General features: G+C 37.0%; 4 protein-coding genes and 1 non-coding gene across 11 annotated transcripts; 4 read left to right on the top strand and 1 right to left on the bottom strand.

Annotated features, from left to right (window-relative positions):
• The first annotated feature begins 1,584 nt into the window (after positions 1–1,584).
• Positions 1,585–11,391, top strand: AT1G77600 (ARM repeat superfamily protein). Of its 3 annotated transcripts, none has more exons than NM_001198491.1 (31): positions 1,585–1,972; positions 2,327–2,551; positions 2,636–2,817; positions 2,920–3,106; positions 3,188–3,409; positions 3,582–3,807; positions 3,903–4,048; positions 4,145–4,302; positions 4,388–4,537; positions 4,608–4,656; positions 4,761–4,949; positions 5,126–5,305; positions 5,547–5,686; positions 5,941–6,067; positions 6,366–6,503; positions 6,603–6,671; positions 7,058–7,188; positions 7,362–7,479; positions 7,892–8,026; positions 8,119–8,312; positions 8,390–8,528; positions 8,611–8,748; positions 8,831–8,917; positions 9,029–9,346; positions 9,424–9,491; positions 9,567–9,618; positions 10,082–10,168; positions 10,284–10,327; positions 10,489–10,595; positions 10,869–10,963; positions 11,108–11,282. In NM_001198491.1, the coding sequence occupies exons 1-31, from the start codon at positions 1,877–1,879 to the stop codon at positions 11,141–11,143; spliced, it is 4,233 nt and encodes a 1,410-aa protein (NP_001185420.1). In that variant the 5' UTR covers positions 1,585–1,876; the 3' UTR covers positions 11,144–11,282. The 3 variants fall into 3 exon arrangements, with proteins under 3 accessions (NP_001185420.1, NP_001185421.1, NP_001319396.1); NM_001198492.1 differs by having other exon boundaries at positions 5,084–5,305; NM_001334789.1 differs by having other exon boundaries at positions 1,648–1,972; positions 10,890–10,963; positions 11,108–11,391.
• A 246-nt stretch (positions 11,392–11,637) lies between these two features.
• Positions 11,638–15,873, top strand: LACS9 (long chain acyl-CoA synthetase 9). Of its 2 annotated transcripts, NM_106407.7 has the most exons (12): positions 11,638–11,857; positions 12,202–12,703; positions 12,808–12,888; positions 13,101–13,355; positions 13,507–13,638; positions 13,726–13,899; positions 14,092–14,321; positions 14,419–14,536; positions 14,639–14,770; positions 14,864–14,998; positions 15,087–15,293; positions 15,368–15,873. In NM_106407.7, exons 2-12 carry the CDS (start codon positions 12,257–12,259, stop codon positions 15,530–15,532), a joined length of 2,076 nt encoding a protein of 691 aa, NP_177882.1. In that variant the 5' UTR covers positions 11,638–11,857; positions 12,202–12,256; the 3' UTR covers positions 15,533–15,873. The 2 variants fall into 2 exon arrangements, with proteins under 2 accessions (NP_177882.1, NP_001321320.1); NM_001334788.1 differs by having other exon boundaries at positions 11,669–11,857; positions 12,202–12,888; positions 15,368–15,777.
• A 513-nt stretch (positions 15,874–16,386) lies between these two features.
• On the top strand, positions 16,387–20,008 carry AT1G77580 (filament-like protein (DUF869)). 4 transcript variants are annotated; one of them, NM_202433.2, is made up of 5 exons: positions 16,387–16,668; positions 17,196–17,329; positions 17,421–17,616; positions 17,696–19,371; positions 19,465–20,006. In NM_202433.2, the coding sequence occupies exons 2-5, from the start codon at positions 17,240–17,242 to the stop codon at positions 19,840–19,842; spliced, it is 2,340 nt and encodes a 779-aa protein (NP_974162.1). In that variant the 5' UTR covers positions 16,387–16,668; positions 17,196–17,239; the 3' UTR covers positions 19,843–20,006. The 4 variants fall into 4 exon arrangements, with proteins under 4 accessions (NP_974162.1, NP_001322978.1, NP_001322979.1 ...); NM_001334787.1 differs by having other exon boundaries at positions 17,196–17,616; positions 19,465–20,008; NM_001334786.1 differs by having other exon boundaries at positions 16,420–17,329; positions 19,465–20,008.
• A 13-nt stretch (positions 20,009–20,021) lies between these two features.
• On the bottom strand, positions 20,022–20,683 carry AT1G77570 (Winged helix-turn-helix transcription repressor DNA-binding protein; the record flags this gene model as incomplete). Its single annotated transcript, NM_106405.3, has 1 exon — positions 20,022–20,683. The coding sequence occupies one exon, from the start codon at positions 20,681–20,683 to the stop codon at positions 20,240–20,242; it is 444 nt and encodes a 147-aa protein (NP_177880.2). The 3' UTR covers positions 20,022–20,239.
• Positions 20,684–20,871: 188 nt separating this feature from the next.
• Positions 20,872–20,943, top strand: AT1G77560. Its single transcript has one exon. It is a non-coding gene; the product is annotated as a tRNA-Gln (tRNA).
• The last annotated feature ends 37 nt before the right edge of the window (positions 20,944–20,980 follow it).

Genomic DNA, 20,980 nt, shown 5'->3' with positions numbered 1-20,980 from the left:
ACTTGGTCAAACCACGAGAAAGCTAACCCATCTTACGGTCACACTTTATGTGAACACTAAGATAGGGAAGAAATATTTATCAAAATAATAATTTTTAAGAAAAATCGAAAGATTCAAGAAAAAGAATGAAGTAGGCAGCAAGTTTTGGTTTCCCTTTTTCATAATGTGATTAGTAATGAATAGAAATTTAATTTGACTTACTTGCAAGGGTAAAACGTAAGGCAAGTAGCTCGGAGTTTGATATTGGTCACCTAAATGCTAAACATTTATATTCTTAGACGAGTAGCTAGATAATCATTAGTATATATTGTAGCTGTTTCCCCTCAAAAGGTTGAGTTTTTTCAATTTACAAGATTTGATCATGATATGTTAATTACTATTTGCATCATCTTGTAAAAAATTTAACATGCTTTCAAGACAATAATTCTCATCCCTTCATGTGGAACCAAATCTCAAGATTGGACATGCAACATATCATTCTTAGGTTACTCCACCCGGATCAATAACCTAGATTCTCAAGTTTAATAGAGACCCTAACTCAAAACTAAATAACAATTAATGAATTAGTGTATCTCATTTAAATATTACTTTAGATTCCATCTAACTTTAGATGTAGGATCCTAACAATAGAACATACTATAGTTCATTACATATCTTAAATTTTATCAATGAATGATAGTATTTGTATATAGATCAAAATATTGTTGAACAAGAAAAGCTGATCGGATATTTATTTGGTTGTTTGTTATAAAGATCATAATCAAAAGAGAAACATAACTTTTGAAATATTGTTTGAATATCAAATCGTTTTCAGTTACTCTCTTCATAAAGAGCAAGTCATTTTCTCACATTATTCATCAATGATCGATCCGTGACACATAAACCAATCTTTCACAAAAGCAAATGAAGAAACTATCTCGAAAGATAGGGAAAGAAACCTACAAAAGTTAAAAAAAAACGCATCTATTTAGAGAAACTTTTGTCCTATTAACAACCACCATTATTATTGTTCCATATTTGGGATTCAATTATTGAACATTGATCCAAGAAATTATAAAATCAGAAACGAAATGGAGACAGAAAATGATCATTATGGTCTAGAGTCAAGTGGTGTTGCCACTAAGTGTGTGTGTGTATGGTTCTACTAAGCACATGGGTGGTGTTGTCTCTTTGCTTACTACACCAGCTAATGAGTAGAATAACAAAACTATGGAATCAACTTATGAACAAATCATTATACTACTTATTTTCTACATTTTTAATGAAATCCTTTGACGCCAATCGGATGTTAAATGTTGCCTATGTTCTCAAGCAGTGATTATTTTAGGATTTTTAGTGAGTTTACACAAATATTTATGAATGTCGTCGAGGCCGTCAAAACTCAAAACGTTTGGCTTAGATAAAAAATGTTGACATTAACAGTTGATAAACCGGTGCCGTCAGAAAACAAAATAAAAATTTGATAAACCGACGACGTTTAGATGGCTGATCTTTCTCCAGTTATTGATTTAAACATATTTAGGCTTTTAGGTGATTAAAGTTGGGCCTGTAGGCCCATATAAATAATCATAGCTTGTGCGTTTTTTTTTTTATGTCGGCATGTGTATTTAAAGTTAGTTATAATTCTCCTGAGCCTGGTACAGTCTCCGATGGGCAATGAACAACACACAGAGAATAATTAATTAACGAAAATAAAAAAGGAAAATAGGGTCAGTCCCGCCCAAAGCTTCCCTCTCCGTTTTCATTGCAGACTCTCACTGTTGGATTTTAGATTCGCTTTCTCTTCTCCACTCCACTAAGGTGTTCTAGGTTTTTTTTTGTTTGGGTTCGTTTCGTCTCCATATTCATATCGATTTACAAGTAGCGGTACACCTGAATGGAGAAAACTCCGACGCAGATAGTTTCCGAATTATGTTCTCGGTTGCTACAATTATCTCGTCCCAACAAGGATTCTCTGGTCAAGCTTCTACGGGTAATATCTCTTAAGCTGATACTGCTGTAATCACTACTTTAAAAACTTCGAAAATTTCTTAAGCTTATTTTCAAGTTACTGGGTTTTGTTTTAGTTTACTCGATTTCATCACTTTTGGGTTTGATACAACTTTTTAATCACTCCGAAATTGCTTGATTCCTTTTTAAATTGACTTGAATTTGAGTGAGTTTTGTGTCTGGGTGTGATCGGAGAAAACCTAATTTGCGACGATTTTGTTTCTGGTGCTATGATTTATTTTCTAATCAGATCCGAGATATTTATGCGGGGACGATTAACGTATATTGTCACTTTCAATCATGCTAAGAGTTTGTTTATTTCTGTGATTTTTTGTAGGAAGTTGCTAATACTCTCTCTAAAATCGACCAGCCTTCAGCTACCAACAAGGAAAAAGGTTTGAAACTGATAGAAGCTGAGTTAAGACCTCTGAAGAAGTCCATTATCAAGCATGCTCTTCTTAAAAATCGTGATAATGACGTGAGTCTTTTGGTCACTGTCTGTGTCTCCGAGCTTTTCCGGATTTTAGCACCTCATCTACCTTTTGAAGACGAGTATCTCAGGGTATATAGAGTCTTTTAAGTCATTCTTCCCAATTATCACAGTTTTATGGCTACTCGCACTAACATTGTCATATCCCTATTTCAGGATATCTTCACTCTCTTTATTGCTGAGTTTTCTGAGCTATCTGATACTGTAAGCCCTTATTTCTCTAAGAGGGCGAAAATCTTGGAGACAGTCTCTCGATTGAAATTTTGTCTGCTAATGCTGGACGAGGATTGCCAAGATTTAGTTCACGAGATGTTCAACATGTTTTTCTCTCTTGTTAGGTAAGAGATGAAACGATTTATTCATTTCATGGCTACTCTGATTTCATTGTTTGGTAGTTGAACTGCATTAACAAGGTATTTTTTTTTCCCTTGTCTTTACAGAGAGCACCATCAACAAAGTTTAATTAATCAGAAAAGTATGAAAACGCAGCAGCGAAAGGCTAACACGCAGCAAACACAACATAGTTTATTTAACAACATTTTAGCTATAATGAGTGATGTTCTGGAGGAAGAGGCAAATTCGTCTTTTGTCGTTGTTATTCTGGAAAATCTTGTGAAGGAAGGAGAGGTATGGATATACAACGATTATCTCTGTAGATTATGGTTTTCAAAATGATTAGGTGATGTTTTCAATCTCGTGTGCTTACAGGATACAACTTCTGGAGCTGATAAGCTCGCCAGTTCTCTCATTGAAAGGTGTGCCGACAGGCTCGAGCCGTTAATTTGCAGCTTTTTAACATCATGTTTTATGGAAAAAGATTCCATCCAGACCAATCTCAAAGATTCTTATCACGAAATCATATTTAAGATCTCCTTAATTGCTCCCCAGATGCTGCTAGCAGTTATCCCAAAATTGACCCAGGAACTACTGGTATCTCTTACACACTTTTATATTTATAAACATATGATCTAGCTTTTCTATGAGATTGGTTAAATTGTACTATTTAAGCAGGTATAGACTGTTTTGTTTTAAGTTAGCGTTTATATTCCTGTTTTTTTTTTTTTTTTGCTACTCACCAGGGTCGTTATTTCTATGTCTGCAGACTGATCAGGTCGATGTGCGAATAAAAGCCCTTAACTTAGCTGGAAGGATTTTTGCGCAGCCTAAGCACTGTTTAAGTTCTTACGTAGAGACATATCAAGATCTTTATGCAGAGTTCTTGAGAAGATTCTCAGATAAATCTGCAGAAGTCAGAATGGCTGCATTGAAATGTGGCAAACAGTGTTACTTCGCGAATCCATCTGGAAATAAAGCATCTGGAGTTCTCAGTAATATTCCTGAAGCTGCATTCTCTTTTTGCCTTGGTTCTTCATTTCTGACTATCTTCTAATTGGTGTCCTTTACTCGTATTTTTATGTGTCAGCTGCTATCCAGGAACGCCTATTAGACTTTGATGATAGGGTTCGAACACAGGCTCTAATTGTTGCTTGTGATATTATGAAGTTTAATATGAAGTATGTTCCTTTGAATCTAATTTCTGAAGCCAGTGAGAGGCTTCGGGATAAGAAGGTACTCTATGTTACAGTATATGAGGCATTATTAGGGATCTATTTTTATCAAGATTACCTACCACCTTATTTTATATTCTGTTTTTGTTTGATAAAGATATCTGTTAGGAAGAAGGCTCTGCAGAAGCTGACAGAAGTATATCAAGATTATTGTGACAAGTGTTCAGAAGGAGACATGACAATTACTGATAATTTCGAGCAAATCCCATGCAAAATCTTGCTACTTTGCTGCGAGAAAAATTGTGAAGAATTCAGGTATCATAATTTACTAACTATCCTTGAGTTTTTTTTTTCCTCTAAATATTTCTGAAACACTAATACAGTTCTATGAATCATTTAGGTCCCAAAATTTGGAACTTGTGCTCTCCGATGATCTTTTTCCTCGCCTTCTTCCCGTTGAAGAGAGGATGCGGCACTGGGTCCAATGCTTTGCCATTATGAATCATATCCACTTGAAGTCACTCAATTCAATTTTATCTCAGAAAAGAAGGTAGAGATAATAATTCAGCATCAAGTCTTGGTTAAAAGTCTTTCTTGTTATTCACTCAGTATGTTTCCAGGTTGCAAAATGAATTGCGGCATTGCCTAACCCTCTGGAGGAAAGCTAAGGTCTGTTTTACACTTTTCTCTTAAGTTTTGAAGTTTCACAGATCCTGAGGGATTCGCAAACCTTACTTTGCTCATTTTATTAATTTAACTGATACTCGTTTTAGGTAGACAATATAGAAGAAGCACAAAGAAAGAAAAAGAGCTACTTCGTTAAGCTGTCAGCATGCTTTCCAGATGCTTCTGAGGCAGAAGATCTCTTTGAAAAATTAGACCGAATGAGGGATGCATCAATTTTTGATGTCTTAACTTTACTGCTGGAGGAACTGTCATCCACAAATGCCCAGATTATTAAAGTAAGTTCAAACTTTTCTGTTTAGTAGTATCAGCAAGAGTATTTTACAGAAAATGCATTTGGTAATCAGAATGAAGAAAATAAATAGTCGCTTTAGTATATTGGATATATTCAACTTTACTACATATTAGAGAGGTGATCATTTTCTCATTGTTGTTATTTATTTTTATTTTTCAGGAGAAGTTTCTCAAGATGATTGGTGTTAAACATTCTCTTTTCGAGTTCTTGCGCATACTTTCTACAAAATGTTCGCCTAGTATATTTAGCTCAGAGCATGTTCAGTGTCTTTTGAATCAGCTTTGTGGCAGCACCTCTGCCAACACGCAATTGAAGGCTCCTTCCATCAAACTTCTTCTGGTAAGGAAAGATGTTGCGAAACATGCTAGCATCGTCTGATTATTATCCTTTCATTAAGTTATTTTGTTCCAATTGATATCTATCCTTTGTTCATTTTAGGTGTTCCTTGTTAACTTTTGTTGTATTATAAATTTTGAACTTTTCTTTTAGGTATATTAGCGTTCTTAAGTATGCATTAGTATTTTGCTTACATTGTCTTCGAATATGCAAATGAGACACTGTTACTGATTTCTTAAATTAGGTAATTCTCAACATGTTCCCTTCTTACCTGAGAGGTTCGGAAAAGCAGTTTCTGAAGCTGCTAGAGGAGAATGATTCAGCTGCTGATGAGCTAATTGTAGTTTTATCAAAGGCAGCTCCTTATATTTCTGTCAACTTCGGGTAATCTCTTCAGCACTATTTGACTTACAATGGGTTTAGGTTAAAATATAAAATCTGTGTTGCTAAAGCAAAATTCTTGCTAGAGAACTTGGTTTACATGGCATTTTCTTAACTTTGTTTTCAGATTGATTAGATGCTATAAGTTTGTTCTAGATATTTTTTCTTCTTAAAAATGGCTTATGTTATAGCATGCCTAGGCAACTAATATCCTTTTTATGGTTTAATGAGAACTAGACATACTCTTGCCTTTGCAGTGACTATTACCCTGTTCTGGAGAAGGTTTGTCTGGAGGGTACTCGTTCTCAGACCAAATGTGCGGTTTCTGCCATCAGTTCATTGGCTGGATCATCTGAAAAATCAGTCTTTTCTGAGTTATGCGAGGTTATTTTTTCAGCAACCGGAACTTTTTGTTACTTTCCTTTACTCCACATTTACTTGTTCACATTTATGTGTATGTTAATGTAACTAACTTGGGAAAATCCTTAGGATATAACTTTATTGTGCTTTATATTCTAGGGAACCTAACTCTTGGCTTAAGTAGAATTATTGAAGTGATCATGTGACAGTCTGCTGTGTGCACATATCTTTCACAGTACTTCCTTTGAATATGTGATGGTTTTCCGTTTTTAGAGAAAATTGAGCAATGACACATTGTTTAATTTGCCTTCCTTTTACTCAGATGCTCATGGATTCTTTGCTGTGTGGACGGAACATTCCAACAACTTTGCAGTCTTTGGCGTGTGTTGGGCAATATTCTGTTTTGGAATATGACAATATATATGAAGATATCACCAGCTACATATACCGGGTTTTTCAAGTAAGTGACAAGAGGTGCTATTCTTCGTTATGGAGATATCCAGCTAGTAATTCTCTGTTTTCTTTTAACTTTTCTATTTGTTGATGGTAATATTTACAGGCGGAACCATCTGACAATCAACTCCCTTGTGATCAGTCTTCTGGTTGTTGCAACTCTTGCAAGCTAAAGGCAAGTGCTGGAGAAAGAAACTCTTTTGCTTCCCGTTTATTAGTTCTGATAATATTTACTTTACCATTTAAACCCAAAGTAAACCAAGTGTGACCCAAGTGTAAATGCCTCTGCTCAACATTTGCCAGTTATTTGTGTACTTTCGAAGAAGTTCAGCATTTTCATACTTTACTCCAGAATTTTTAAGAATAATGCTGCCGCATATAGAAATAAGTGTGAATCACATTATTGTTAAGAATGGTGTTATCCCTTTATTAGCTAGGCAATGATTTGAATGTAAGCCTTAAGATATTTTAGATTTTTGAGTTGTGATAAGCGTAATGAAGTTCTCAAATTCTGCTTACAAAGATGAGGTATATTCAGTTTTGACTTGTTGTCTTTGGCAGATATATGGGCTCAAAACACTTGTGAAAAGTTTCTTGCCTCGTCATGGTCAAGTCGTAAGGAAAATTGACGACTTGCTAAACATTTTGAAGAAAACATTAAAATCACAAGGACACGATGGCATCAAATCATGGTATGTTCTTTTTGGATAGCTATACAAATCAATCATGTTGTACATGCTCTTAACACGAAGCCACAAGTTTTATGTGCTTTCACAATTCCATTATCAGTTTCTCTTGGTACAGTCTTGATCCTTGTTGACTTGTCATATGTTCGAAGGTGCTTATTTGTCCTTGAAATTTGTAGCGAGGACACAGGAGCTAATGTTAGACTGGCTGCTGCTAAAGCTGTTCTATTGCTTTCAAGGAAATGGGACCTTCATATTTCTCCTGAAGTTTTCCGTCTTACCATTTTGATGGCAAAGGTAAAGGGACTTCCATCTTGCCAACAACCAAACAATCTAGAAAAGATTTTTGAATATTATCCTAATAATTTCAACAGATTGTTTTTCAATTTGTCGTTGTTAACTGATAGCAAGTCATGAGTCGACTATTACAGTTGCTACATACTGCATCCTGCATTTTTGTCACTTCTGAGAGTATCTGTCCTTGCAACTGCATATAGGAAGTATCCCAAAGTAGCTCTGATTGTATAGGCTTGGGTGTATGGTAATTTATTTCTGAAGAAAAGGTGTTTATTGTAGTGTTAACCTTGTAAGGGCAGTCTGGCTTTTAATTGCTTCTCTTGGTTTCATGTACTGGATATACGTGCTTAGAAAGTTGGATTTACTTTGTTTATGATCGTCTTTTTGACTGTTTACGTTTATCATCTTCCAGGATTCCAACGCCTTTATTACCAAGACTTTTCTCACCAAGTTGTACAAGCTGTTGACGGAACATATGATACCCAGTAGATATGCATGTGCTTTTTCGTTTTCTTTATCTAGTCCATGCAGAGATCTGCACGATGATGTAACTTCTCATGCTCCTCACTCTAAGAAGGAAATATTTCGGTTGTTTCAACCCTTTAGGTTCTCTGAAAATTTTCTTGTCTTTTTGTTCAGTCGTTTAGATACATCAATGGATTCATCAACAAGGCTACAAGAGAATCTCGGACATGTCGGGATTTAGATCAAGGGGAATCACTCACTGATAGTCCAGTTTACATGACAGTGTTCCTAATTCATGTTCTTGCACATGACCCAGAGTTCCCTTCAGAAGACTGCAGGGACGAGCATATCTATGCTCGCTTTTGTGGGTAATTTGCTATGTTCCTACTACTATTGATGGTTGGTTTCATTTTGAATTTTTGTTCTCACTTATTCCCTTTGGCAGCCCTCTGTTCTCGGTCTTACAGGTGTTACTTAGTATCAACAATAATGGTTTTACCATCAAGGAAACCGCCCCTTTTTTGTTTTGTATCTTCCGTGCAATTAAAAGAGCTGAAGATGCAGTTGATTCTCGTAAAACGCCTGTAAGTGTGGCTTGATAGTACAGAATAACACATATGCTTCTTTCTCATTCATAGCTTAATATAATTATGCTTTGAACTGCAGAGGCTGCACATTCTAGCCGATATTGGTTACTCAGCTGTCAACATATTAAATAGTATTGTGGTCACTTCTCCACAAGCGCCACGGTCAATTTTGCTGCCATCATCGTTGTACAGCCTCACTAGCATAACGGATAACCAGGCAAGTCCAGCATTGTGTCAATATTGCTCTACTTGTGAAATTAACTAACATTTATTTATGATTTCTTGAATGCACTCTGCAGAATAAGGCTAAGTCTCGTACCCGAAATGCGCTGGAACAGAGTTTCATTGAAAGAATAGTTCATATATTCCAATCACAGATCTCCATGGTATATCCACGCTGCATCATTTTACTATCCTTCTACCATCTTGCCTGCTTAACTTATGCTATGTAAGCTTTCTTTCTGATCCTGTTTCTGCCTACATGAACGCTTTCCAAGCATGATCAGAGGTGTCAAAAAGATAGCCTAGCAGTTGGTTCGGAAGATAAAGTTTTACCTCCATTATTAGGCAATCAAATCGAAACGTCGATTACTGGTTCAACCGAAGCCAGCCAAAATAACACGAGGTGTAGCAGGAAGCGAACTCATCTGGGAGAACATATTTCTTGTAACTCCTTATCTTTGAGAACAGTTGAGTCGGAAATTCCAATAAAGAAGCTAGAAAGACACACTACTTGTGCAAAGGAGAGTGTCAAAGCAAGTGTAAGCAATAAAATTACATCTTCCAAACACTCCGGGGTAGTATCTGCTTTAAAAGTAAGTACATTAGTATATGTTAGATCTTTATTTGACTATCCATATCTTCCTGTGATACCAGTTAATAATTGTCACAGGATATTAGCAACCACGGCGAAGCAATCATTGGGCAGCGGATTAAATTACTCTCTCCCACAGATGGATGGTAAAAAATTTCTTATACTTGGCCAAATATATATGCTGGAGCTTCTGTAATATTTTTTTTGTCCTTTTTTACCAGTTTCTATCCTGGCACTGTTGAGAAGTTTAATTCTAAAAGCAACTCTCACAAGGTATCCACTGGACTTCGAAGTCCTTATTTTGTTTTTTCGTTGTTGACTCTTGATCCATTTGTCCCCATGAGTTTTACCTTACTATTGATCAAATACTGTACTTATATTATAAATTTTTAGTGCGGAATATTTCTGCACTGCATATCCATGGCATATGATGAGATGATTGACAAGACTTATTGTCTTGTCATTTTATCTTCCTTTGTGCTAATTTCAGATGACACTGAATTCATGTTGACTTTGAACATGCTCTATTGAGTTCCTTTGCTTGAAACTCAATAGTATGAAGGCATCATTAGTATTTTTTTCCATTTAACTATTTGATTCTATGTGCTGGGTTATGGTAGAAGTTGGTCATATAGAACTCGAATAGCGTACATCTTTGCAGCTAGTTTCATTGGCCCCTTCTCTGCCTTCTTTCTGCTGCGCTATTTGCCATGGCTTCTGTTTTGCTTTGTTGCAGATTATTTTCGACAATGGGGATGTTGAATTGGTTTGCTTGGATAGCGAGAGCTGGGAGACCCTGAGCCATGAATCCATGGGGCAACAGGTAAATGGAATGCTTTATGTGTAATCCATGATACAAATGCTACCATCTTGGAACCCAAAATGAACTCGACACCAGTACAATAGGTAACATCTCTGTTTGAATTTTCTTTATTCAGGAACGATTGGGAAAGGAGACAGAATCTTATGGTTCTCGGAATTGGTAGGTTACGATCAACCAAATTTCTTTGAACTACTGAATCTCTGATTGTATTAAGAAACTTACATGATTGGTGCTTTTTTTTGTTCCTTTCGCTGGATATCATTAATTTTTTTGTTGACGCTCATTTCCTGTGTCATCTGTAATAATCTTACTTTCTGCAGCGTCCCTGAAATTAGTCATACGCTTGCAAAGGTTACTGCCCAAAAGCAGACAACTACAACAAAGCAGCAGAACAAAAAGGTGCCTGCCAAATTGAATCCTCCAGCTGGTAAATTGTTGCAAACTTCTCAATTATTTATTGACGCTACTTCAGTTGTCGATTTGAGATATTTAGCTCGTTAGTGGCTGAGTCCGTCTGGTGCAAGTATAAACACATGAGGCTTCCTTTAATATATCTACCTTTCACAATGAATGAGTCTCCATAGAATGGGGAACAGTTTCTTCTTCTTCTCATAAAAGAATAGAAATTTCAAATTTGTTCAGATTTTATATGTGCTAACATTTTTCATGATTGCTTTTGGATTTGAAATCTAACCAAGAGTGCCATGTTTCATGATGTCAGCAAAATCGAAAAAAGGAAATTCGGATTCTGGAGAAGGATCAGTTTCAGAAGTGACCGACACAAGTGACAATATTGTAAGCGTCGTCTCGTTTCAAAATTTGTTATTAGAGAAATCCTTCCTTCACTCTTTCTAATAATTGCTAATATGACCAATGATTATAACTCTATTCAGAAATCAGAATGCCGTTTGATTAAAAAGTCTATTGCTCAATTTTCAGGGACCAAGAAGAAGTCGGAGACAGAGAATTTCGTAGGAACATGATCCTGTTTAACGACGGAGTTCCTCCTAAATATGTTGATAATCTCGTACAAAATAATTAGCGAATCCTTGACTAGAGTTAAAGTGTTGATGACCCACACCGAAAAGAAAATTAATAAAAAGAAAAAGTTGGTCACTTTTTGTTGGTTTCTCGACTTCATAATCAACCAGGTCAATTAGTTTTAAACTTGTCTAAACTCAACCAAAATCTTCCTAATTTCACATAAATCCATTTTCTTTTAGTTGCAAAATTTGTTCATATTTGATGAGAAGACCATGTTATTAGGTTTAAATGCAGTTCGATTGGTTGTGAAATTAGGTTTGAAATTGACAAATAAGAGCGTTTTGTGCAATGAGAATTGGCGTACCAACAGGAAAGAGGTTATTTGCATGGCCGTTGTCAGATTGATGACCTAACAATTACACACATCCAACGGTCCATATCACCTGACTATACCTCCACGTATTTATTTCCTCATCCAATAATTTCAAAATAATAATAAAAAACTAATAACTTTGTTTTCTTCTTATATTTTTTTCGTTTCGTCTTTCCGCCTCCACAGTCCTCTCGACGTCTCCGCTAAAAGACCATTATACCCTTTACTGTTCTCTCTGTCTTCCTCCTCTCTATATTTGAGCCTCGCTGCTGTTTTCCATTTTTTATTGTTCCCGACGACGTCTTCTCTGGTTCCGTTCTGCTTCGATCACGGTATATTCCATCTTCCTCTCTTTCTTATGCTTCACATTCCCGATTACATTCTTCGAATGTGTTTGTTTCATGGAAGTGTGTGTGTGTTTTTTATAAGGCTAGATTAGTTTGTTCTACACTCGCCTTTTTCTCAGATCTTTTGAAAGTTAAACTCAATTCCTCCGTCGATCAAACGAAATGTAGTAAAATTAGTTCTCGAGGGGGTTCTTCTTAACGAATATGATTTACTTGAGTTTATTTCGTGTAGCTCTTCTCTGTAATACATACAACTAACGCGTGTATTAAAGTTGGTTTTATTGAAATTGATTTATGTTATTAATATTGTGATGGGGTTTTGGTTGCAGGAGGTGGACGTGTTTTATTAGCCATATAATTCTTTGTTTGGGGGTTTAGTGAAAGATGATTCCTTATGCTGCTGGTGTTATTGTGCCATTGGCTTTGACGTTTCTGGTTCAGAAATCTAAGAAAGAAAAGAAAAGAGGTGTTGTTGTTGATGTTGGTGGTGAACCAGGTTATGCTATTAGGAATCACAGGTTTACTGAGCCTGTTAGTTCCCATTGGGAACATATCTCAACGCTTCCAGAGCTCTTTGAGATATCGTGTAATGCTCACAGTGATAGGGTTTTCCTTGGCACCCGAAAGCTGATCTCTAGAGAGATTGAGACTAGTGAGGATGGAAAAACGTTCGAGAAACTGCATTTAGGTGACTACGAGTGGCTCACTTTTGGGAAGACTCTCGAAGCAGTGTGTGATTTTGCCTCTGGGTTAGTTCAGATTGGGCACAAGACGGAAGAGCGTGTCGCCATTTTTGCAGATACTAGAGAAGAATGGTTCATCTCCCTACAGGTGATTTCCATCTTTTCTTATACCTTTTCCTGTTTTCTCTGATTTATAATCCGGATGGACTGTTGGTACGGTTATGAAATATTCTGTGTGATTCAATGTTTCAGGGTTGCTTCAGGCGCAACGTCACTGTGGTAACTATCTATTCATCTTTGGGAGAGGAAGCTCTTTGTCACTCGCTGAATGAGGTAGCCCTTGCTCCTCTTTTCTGCTTTCTCTTTATTATGGCGACCTAAATCCATGTCATATATGCTCTGCGGTTGTTTATGTCCTGATTGTTTCTGGTATAAGAGTCACATAGGTTGGAATGAGCTCTATGTTATCATGTGGATTAGTATTTTTCATATTTGTGTATGCTTACCTTTCATATGTTCATGATTCCCTTTCTTTCACTTTCCAGACAGAGGTCACAACCGTAATATGTGGTAGCAAAGAACTCAAAAAGCTCATGGACATAAGCCAACAGCTTGAAACTGTGAAACGTGTGATATGCATGGATGATGAATTCCCATCTGATGTGAACAGTAATTGGATGGCGACTTCATTTACTGATGTTCAGAAACTTGGCCGCGAAAATCCTGTGGATCCTAATTTCCCTCTCTCAGCAGATGTTGCTGTTATAATGTACACCAGTGGAAGCACTGGACTTCCCAAGGTTAGAAAGTTTTCGAAACCAGTTGACGTGTACAACTGTTGTCTCAGAATAAAAATCTTGTCTATGGTTATCAAAATTGTTCTATCAGCTATTTGTTATTGGTCCTGCAAAATTTACTTAATCTGACTTTCCCACTTCCCAAATAATGTAGGGTGTTATGATGACGCATGGTAATGTCCTAGCTACAGTTTCGGCAGTGATGACAATTGTTCCTGACCTTGGAAAGAGGGATATATACATGGCATATTTACCTTTGGCTCACATCCTTGAGTTAGCAGCTGAGGTATCTTAAAAGTTCATTACTCAATGCGTTTATATAGCAGTTCCACACTTCAGAGTATTTGAATGCGGCCTAATTCCATTGTTGTAGAGCGTAATGGCTACTATTGGGAGTGCTATTGGATATGGGTCTCCCTTGACGCTAACGGATACTTCAAACAAGATAAAAAAGGGTACAAAAGGAGATGTCACAGCACTAAAGCCCACTATAATGACAGCTGTTCCAGCCATTCTTGATCGTGTCAGGGATGGTGTCCGCAAAAAGGTTTGTGCATGTTAGATACACATCGAAATTCTTTGGTTGGCTATCCTCTGTTAAAGCAGTTGAGCTCGTGCTCTCCTAGCTGTTTAAATAATTCCGGCTATCTCCCAGCAACCAAGATGTGCTAAATTGTCTTCATTCTCTTGTGAGTAAAACATTATAATTGCATAAGCACTGACAATTTATGACCATCAGGTTGATGCAAAGGGCGGATTGTCAAAGAAATTGTTTGACTTTGCATATGCTCGGCGATTATCTGCAATCAATGGAAGTTGGTTTGGAGCCTGGGGATTGGAAAAGCTTTTGTGGGATGTGCTTGTGTTCAGGAAAATCCGTGCAGTTTTGGGAGGTCAAATCCGCTATTTGCTCTCTGGTGGTGCCCCTCTTTCTGGTGACACTCAGAGATTCATTAACATCTGCGTTGGGTAAACGAATCCCTGAATATCTCCTTGAGGCTTGCTACTCTCCAATATATCTTTTCGTCCCTTTCCATTTCTATGATCTAACACTGATATTCCTCAGGGCTCCAATCGGTCAGGGATATGGGCTCACAGAGACTTGTGCTGGTGGAACCTTCTCGGAGTTTGAGGACACATCCGTTGGCCGTGTTGGTGCTCCACTTCCTTGCTCCTTTGTAAAGGTAACCTCTTTACCTGATTTGTCCACTTTTAATACTTTGTTAGCTATTTATTAGTTTGTATGTCGTAGTCTCTTGTGATCATATGCTTATATCTTGTTTCAGCTAGTAGACTGGGCGGAAGGTGGGTATCTAACTAGTGATAAGCCGATGCCCCGTGGTGAAATTGTAATTGGTGGCTCAAATATCACGCTTGGGTATTTCAAAAATGAGGAGAAAACTAAAGAAGTGTACAAGGTGGCAAATCAACATTATTGGTTTCGGCAATGTTAAAAGAATTGGTTGGTTTGGTTCTTCCTCTAACCGTTTTATACACTTGAATGTTCAAAGGTTGATGAAAAGGGAATGAGGTGGTTCTACACAGGAGACATAGGACGATTTCACCCTGATGGCTGCCTCGAGATAATAGACCGAAAAAAGGATATCGTTAAACTTCAGCATGGAGAATATGTCTCCTTGGGCAAAGTATAGTTTTCTCAATCCGAATACCCTTTTTTGTCTTCATCACTCAATTCTCCGGAGAAGCTTCTTAAAACATTCTTTTTTTTCGCAGGTTGAAGCTGCTCTAAGTATAAGTCCCTATGTTGAAAACATAATGGTTCATGCTGATTCGTTCTACAGTTACTGTGTGGCTCTTGTGGTCGCGTCCCAACATACAGTTGAAGGTTGGGCTTCAAAGCAAGGAATAGACTTTGCCAACTTCGAAGAACTGTGCACGAAAGAGCAAGCCGTGAAAGAAGTGTATGCGTCCCTTGTGAAGGTATGTTCATTGCTACTCATTACCAAGCTATTTGAGTCCCCCAGTCATTTCCTTATAACATCTGTGTTATGCAGGCGGCTAAACAATCACGATTGGAGAAGTTTGAGATACCAGCAAAGATCAAATTATTGGCATCTCCATGGACGCCAGAGTCAGGATTAGTCACAGCAGCTCTAAAGCTGAAAAGAGATGTAATTAGGAGGGAATTCTCTGAAGATCTCACCAAGTTATATGCCTAAATTTTTCTTCTTCCTTTACTTTTTTTTTTTTTACGTCTCGATGCATTCGAAAGACTTAACAGATGCACAAAAACTTAATTCTAAGAATAGTTATCTCTTTTCTCATTGATGTTTCTGTCTTTTCGTGTAATTTGTGTGGGAACTAGGACGAGACAGAAAAAACAGAGTAATGGGTCTCTTACTCTCAACAATCTTTTTAGGCTTTGAGACCATGTCTATACAACTTAATGGGCCTTTATCAAACCACGTCATTAAGCCTATGCATATAGTTTTTAGTTTATTTGTTTTTGGGACTCGAGATAAACGACAAAAGGAAAGAGACTATCAATTGTAATCTGGAGTGAAAATAAAGTTAATCTTACCAACTACCAACAATTAAGAAAAGATAAATTGGAGATTAGTGTATAAATTAATTATATTGTACTTAACAGAAAAAAAAAAAAAAAAAAGTAGAAAGCAGAGTGAGAGATGGGAGCAATCTAAACCGTCGGATAAATTGTGAATCTCACTGATTTTGTCAGTGAACCCAATGACCAGAGTCAGCGAGACGCGTGAGCTCTTCTTTAATCACATTATTATTATTAAAACCGTTACAACTTCCTTAAATTCAAAAGCTGCTTTCTAAATTCGTAATTTAATTATCCTAAATTATTGTCAATAATGTATTCTCGGGCGGGAATTGTTATAAGCACTTTAAATGTCAATAATTCAAATTAATTAGTACGAAATTACGTTTTAACTTTTAATTCCTTACATTTATATACACAAAAATAATAATTCCTTAAAAAAAGCTGAAAAAGTTAAGATTTAAATGTTTTTTGAGTTCACAGCTCCACATACAGAAGATCACATGCTCTATCTCTCTTTCTATCTTTTGAATTAAAGAAGAAAAATTAGAGAAATATTTCAAAAATAGCAAAAAACAAGATAAAGAGAATTCTCTCTTCTCTCTCTCTCTCTCTCTCTCACGCTATATCTCTGCCTTGTCGCTGTTAATAAATCGTAATAGTGTTTCAGACAGTAGTAGAAGAAGAAGAAAGCTTCTTCCTTTTTGCTTGTTTAATCGCTGATTTTTTTTTGTTTCCATTGGGGCATTTTGGGATCTCAAAGTTCTTCATACAGTCCCCAACCAAAAGGTATTTACTTCACCAAACATTTGGTCTCTTTCACAATATTCTCTTCCTTTGTTCGTTTTTTTTTAATTTATCTACTTAAGTGTTCTCTGAAATAGACCAATGTTTGGAGTGTAGTTTGAGACTTACTTATCACTGTTCCATTACCCTCGTAGCTTTTATTTCCTTCTCTTGGATTTGGGGTTTTGGTAGATTTTCCCTTATGCCTCAACGAGTTTCAAATTTAAAGTTTCAAGCTTTTGTTCTTTGTCTTGTAGCTTTCTCAACCGTTGGTTTTTGATTATGAAACGGACATCTGGAACCACATTTGTTACTATAAAGACAAATTCAGTTCCTTTAAATCATTTCTAATACTTTGTGTTAAATGATTGGTTTATTCAAGATTTTCTCTTATCTTGCATGTTTGCTGATTGGTTCAGTTTACTTCATCTTAAAGTTTGTTTCTTCTTTGACTATGTTTATGTATGTTTCAGCATTTTTAAAGAATCCAATGTATGTGTGTGTGTGTGTGTGTTTTCTCTCTCATTCAGATCCTGAGACTGTTATGTGCTGATTGTGATCTTGGAAACTATAAATGGAGAAAAGGAAGAGAGAATCATCTGAGAGAAGCTTTGGTGAATCAGAGTCTGTGTCTTCACTATCTGAGAAGGATTCTGAAATTCAAGTAAGATCAAGAATTTTGTTTTTGTTATTTTAGTCTTGTGTCCTTTGCATCTAAAAGATCATTGTAATGTCTGTTTTTATTTTTGCTCAAGCCTGAGAGTACAATGGAGTCTCGTGATGACGAGATACAATCACCAACGGTTTCTTTGGAAGTAGAAACTGAAAAGGAAGAGTTGAAAGATAGCATGAAGACTTTAGCCGAGAAACTTTCAGCTGCTCTTGCTAATGTGAGTGCTAAAGATGATCTAGTGAAGCAACATGTCAAAGTCGCTGAAGAAGCTGTCGCTGGTATCAATCTTTTTTTCTACATTTTTGTTTTATGATTCTGCGACTTTTTAGTGAAGATATATCTACTCTTGTTGTGAAGGGTGGGAGAAAGCTGAAAATGAAGTGGTTGAGTTAAAGGAGAAGCTTGAGGCTGCTGATGATAAGAATAGAGTGTTGGAAGATAGAGTAAGCCATCTTGATGGAGCTTTAAAGGAGTGTGTGAGACAGTTAAGGCAAGCAAGAGATGAACAAGAACAGAGAATTCAAGATGCTGTGATCGAGAGAACTCAGGAGTTGCAGTCTTCTAGAACCAGCCTTGAGAACCAGATTTTTGAAACTGCAACCAAGTCTGAGGAGCTTAGCCAAATGGCGGAATCTGTGGCGAAAGAAAACGTGATGCTTAGACACGAGCTTCTTGCGCGATGCGAAGAGCTAGAGATCAGAACTATTGAGAGGGATTTGAGTACCCAAGCAGCTGAAACCGCCAGCAAGCAGCAGTTAGATAGCATAAAGAAAGTGGCGAAACTTGAGGCTGAGTGCAGGAAGTTTCGGATGTTGGCTAAGTCATCAGCTTCGTTTAACGATCATCGATCTACAGATAGTCATTCTGATGGAGGGGAACGAATGGATGTGAGTTGCTCTGATTCATGGGCATCATCCACATTGATTGAGAAGAGAAGCCTTCAGGGAACTTCCTCTTCCATTGAACTTGATCTCATGGGTGATTTTCTTGAGATGGAACGTCTTGTAGCATTGCCTGAGACGCCAGATGGGAACGGTAAGAGTGGACCTGAATCAGTTACAGAAGAGGTTGTTGTTCCCTCAGAGAACTCGTTAGCTTCTGAAATAGAAGTACTGACTTCTCGCATTAAGGAACTTGAAGAGAAGTTGGAAAAGTTAGAAGCCGAGAAACATGAGCTCGAGAATGAAGTTAAATGTAACAGAGAAGAGGCTGTTGTTCATATAGAGAACTCAGAAGTACTGACTTCTCGAACTAAGGAACTTGAAGAAAAGTTGGAAAAGTTAGAAGCAGAGAAAGAGGAGCTCAAAAGTGAAGTTAAATGTAACAGAGAAAAGGCTGTTGTTCACGTAGAGAACTCATTGGCTGCTGAAATAGAAGTACTGACTTCTCGAACTAAGGAACTTGAAGAACAGTTGGAGAAGTTAGAAGCGGAGAAAGTTGAACTCGAAAGTGAAGTAAAATGTAACAGAGAAGAGGCTGTTGCTCAAGTAGAGAACTCGTTGGCTACTGAAATAGAAGTATTGACTTGCCGAATCAAGCAACTTGAGGAGAAGTTAGAGAAGTTGGAAGTAGAGAAAGATGAGCTCAAAAGTGAAGTTAAATGTAACAGGGAAGTGGAGAGCACATTGAGATTTGAGCTCGAAGCTATTGCTTGTGAAAAAATGGAGCTGGAAAATAAGTTGGAGAAGTTGGAAGTTGAGAAAGCTGAGCTGCAAATATCTTTTGACATAATCAAAGATAAATATGAAGAATCTCAAGTTTGTCTGCAAGAAATCGAGACGAAGCTGGGGGAGATACAAACGGAGATGAAACTCGTTAACGAACTAAAAGCTGAAGTAGAGTCTCAAACCATCGCAATGGAAGCAGATGCAAAGACTAAATCCGCAAAGATTGAATCTTTGGAAGAAGACATGAGAAAGGAGAGGTTTGCTTTTGATGAGCTTAGGAGAAAATGTGAGGCTCTTGAAGAAGAGATCTCTCTCCATAAAGAGAACTCAATCAAGAGTGAAAATAAAGAACCCAAGATCAAACAGGTCTGTCTCCAAAGTTCAGGTGTTAGTTAAACTTAGACTGTGTTCCATCACAATCACTTTTTTGTCCACTAAAACTTGATTACTATAATTCAGGAAGACATAGAAACAGCTGCAGGGAAACTTGCGAATTGTCAGAAAACAATAGCTTCATTGGGGAAACAGTTGCAGTCCCTTGCAACACTTGAAGATTTCTTAACCGATACACCGATAATTCCAATGGCTGCAAATGGTGTAAGCAGCAGCAGCAACTCAGAGAGTTGGAAGGTTCACAAAAACGAAACTTTCATGACAAGAAATCATCCTGAGTCCATCAAACCAACCAAAGAAACATCTCCATCTTCTTCTTCTTCTACTGCGTCTGCTGCTGTTTCAATGCCAGTTTCAACAAACCGAGGGAGTTCTGAGAAGAATCGCAATGGATTTGCAACAGTATTCACAAGAAGTAAAGACGGTATCCATCTGGCTATATAACATAACTTTGGCAGAGTAGGCAGAGAAACTTATCTCTTAGGGTTTAAAAAGGATCCGTTTTTAACACCACTTTGTTCCCTTTTCCAGATTTTGAATCCATAGTAGTAGTTTTAAAAGTTAATCTCTAGTGTAATGCAGTGGATGGATATTCCATAAAAGATGTTTCAAAAGTTTTCAATTTTCTGTTAAGAGGTTTTAGGAAGTTTCTATGTGATGTTGTTATGAATCATAATATAAGACAATAAAGAAGAGAAGCCACCATCATAAGAGAAGAATCAAAGACTAGGCATATAAAGAGGGTTCCTATAAAGAGAGAAACATACTATTGAAAAGTTCTTAGACTTGAATCTACTTGGAGACGAATATACATAATAAAGAAGACTGATTTAATGGACGATCAAATTTGCAAGTGTTGGAAGAGAAACTCGACTTGAACTCTAGCTTTCCTTGCTTTGGATTTAGCAGCTTTCCTTGCTTTACGTTTATCGCTAACCATCTTCTTCATAAGCTCCAGTTTATCTCTGATAAAATCTTCATGTCCAAATTCCAATACTCCAGTTCTTCCTTTAACTATTTTGAACCCATGAGAACGAAGGTTGGAGAAAAACCGTGAGAGGTTTGTGCCCAAGTCTACATATTTAGGCAGAATCCTTCTGTAAAACTCTCCAACATTCCAGATAATGAAACTGTTGTTGCTTTCGCTCCACGATATGATTGCATCCGTTGAAGCATCATCAACAACCTCATACACTCTCATGTAGAAATTGTAACCCATCCCTAAAACCTCACAAACTTCACAAATTAGAATCTTAGAATAATTAGGGTTTCGAGATTTTAGCATAGAGAGGAAGAGCAAGAGCATTATTTATAGACGAGCTATCAATTCAAAGGACGGTCAAGATATCAGCAAAATTTCAGCGGTCAGGATTAAAAGTTACAAAGTTTCCTTTTTTCTATTTTGTTTCCTTTTTTCTAATACGCATATATTATGTATATAAATAAGATAGCTTTCACCTAACAAGCATCCGAGGTTCTATGGTGTAGTGGTTAGCACTCTGGACTTTGAATCCAGCGACCTGGGTTCGACTCCCGGTAGGACCTCTTTTTGTTTCTTACATTTTTTTAGTTATTACTTTTC

Source organism: Arabidopsis thaliana (assembly GCF_000001735.4).
Source record: "Arabidopsis thaliana chromosome 1 sequence".
In the NCBI taxonomy this organism is placed as follows: domain Eukaryota; kingdom Viridiplantae; phylum Streptophyta; class Magnoliopsida; order Brassicales; family Brassicaceae; genus Arabidopsis; species Arabidopsis thaliana.
The sequence above is the reverse complement of the archived record's forward strand: the minus strand, read 5'-3'. Positions and strand labels throughout refer to the sequence as shown.

Excerpts from the sequence above, each read along its gene's own strand:
- AT1G77600 (NM_001198492.1), top strand. The coding sequence starts at position 1,877 with ATGGAGAAAACTCCGACGCAGATAGTTTCCGAATTATGTTCTCGGTTG. Across the intron at positions 2,818-2,919 it reads ATGTTTTTCTCTCTTGTTAG|AGAGCACCATCAACAAAGTT; the intron begins GTAAGAGATGAA and ends TTGTCTTTACAG. Across the intron at positions 7,189-7,361 it reads CACGATGGCATCAAATCATG|CGAGGACACAGGAGCTAATG; the intron begins GTATGTTCTTTT and ends TGAAATTTGTAG.
- LACS9 (NM_106407.7), top strand. The coding sequence starts at position 12,257 with ATGATTCCTTATGCTGCTGGTGTTATTGTGCCATTGGCTTTGACGTTT. Across the intron at positions 12,889-13,100 it reads TTTGTCACTCGCTGAATGAG|ACAGAGGTCACAACCGTAAT; the intron begins GTAGCCCTTGCT and ends TTCACTTTCCAG. Across the intron at positions 14,771-14,863 it reads AAACTAAAGAAGTGTACAAG|GTTGATGAAAAGGGAATGAG; the intron begins GTGGCAAATCAA and ends GAATGTTCAAAG.
- AT1G77580 (NM_001334786.1), top strand. The coding sequence starts at position 17,240 with ATGGAGAAAAGGAAGAGAGAATCATCTGAGAGAAGCTTTGGTGAATCA. Across the intron at positions 17,330-17,420 it reads AGAAGGATTCTGAAATTCAA|CCTGAGAGTACAATGGAGTC; the intron begins GTAAGATCAAGA and ends TTTTTGCTCAAG. Across the intron at positions 17,617-17,695 it reads CGCTGAAGAAGCTGTCGCTG|GGTGGGAGAAAGCTGAAAAT; the intron begins GTATCAATCTTT and ends CTTGTTGTGAAG.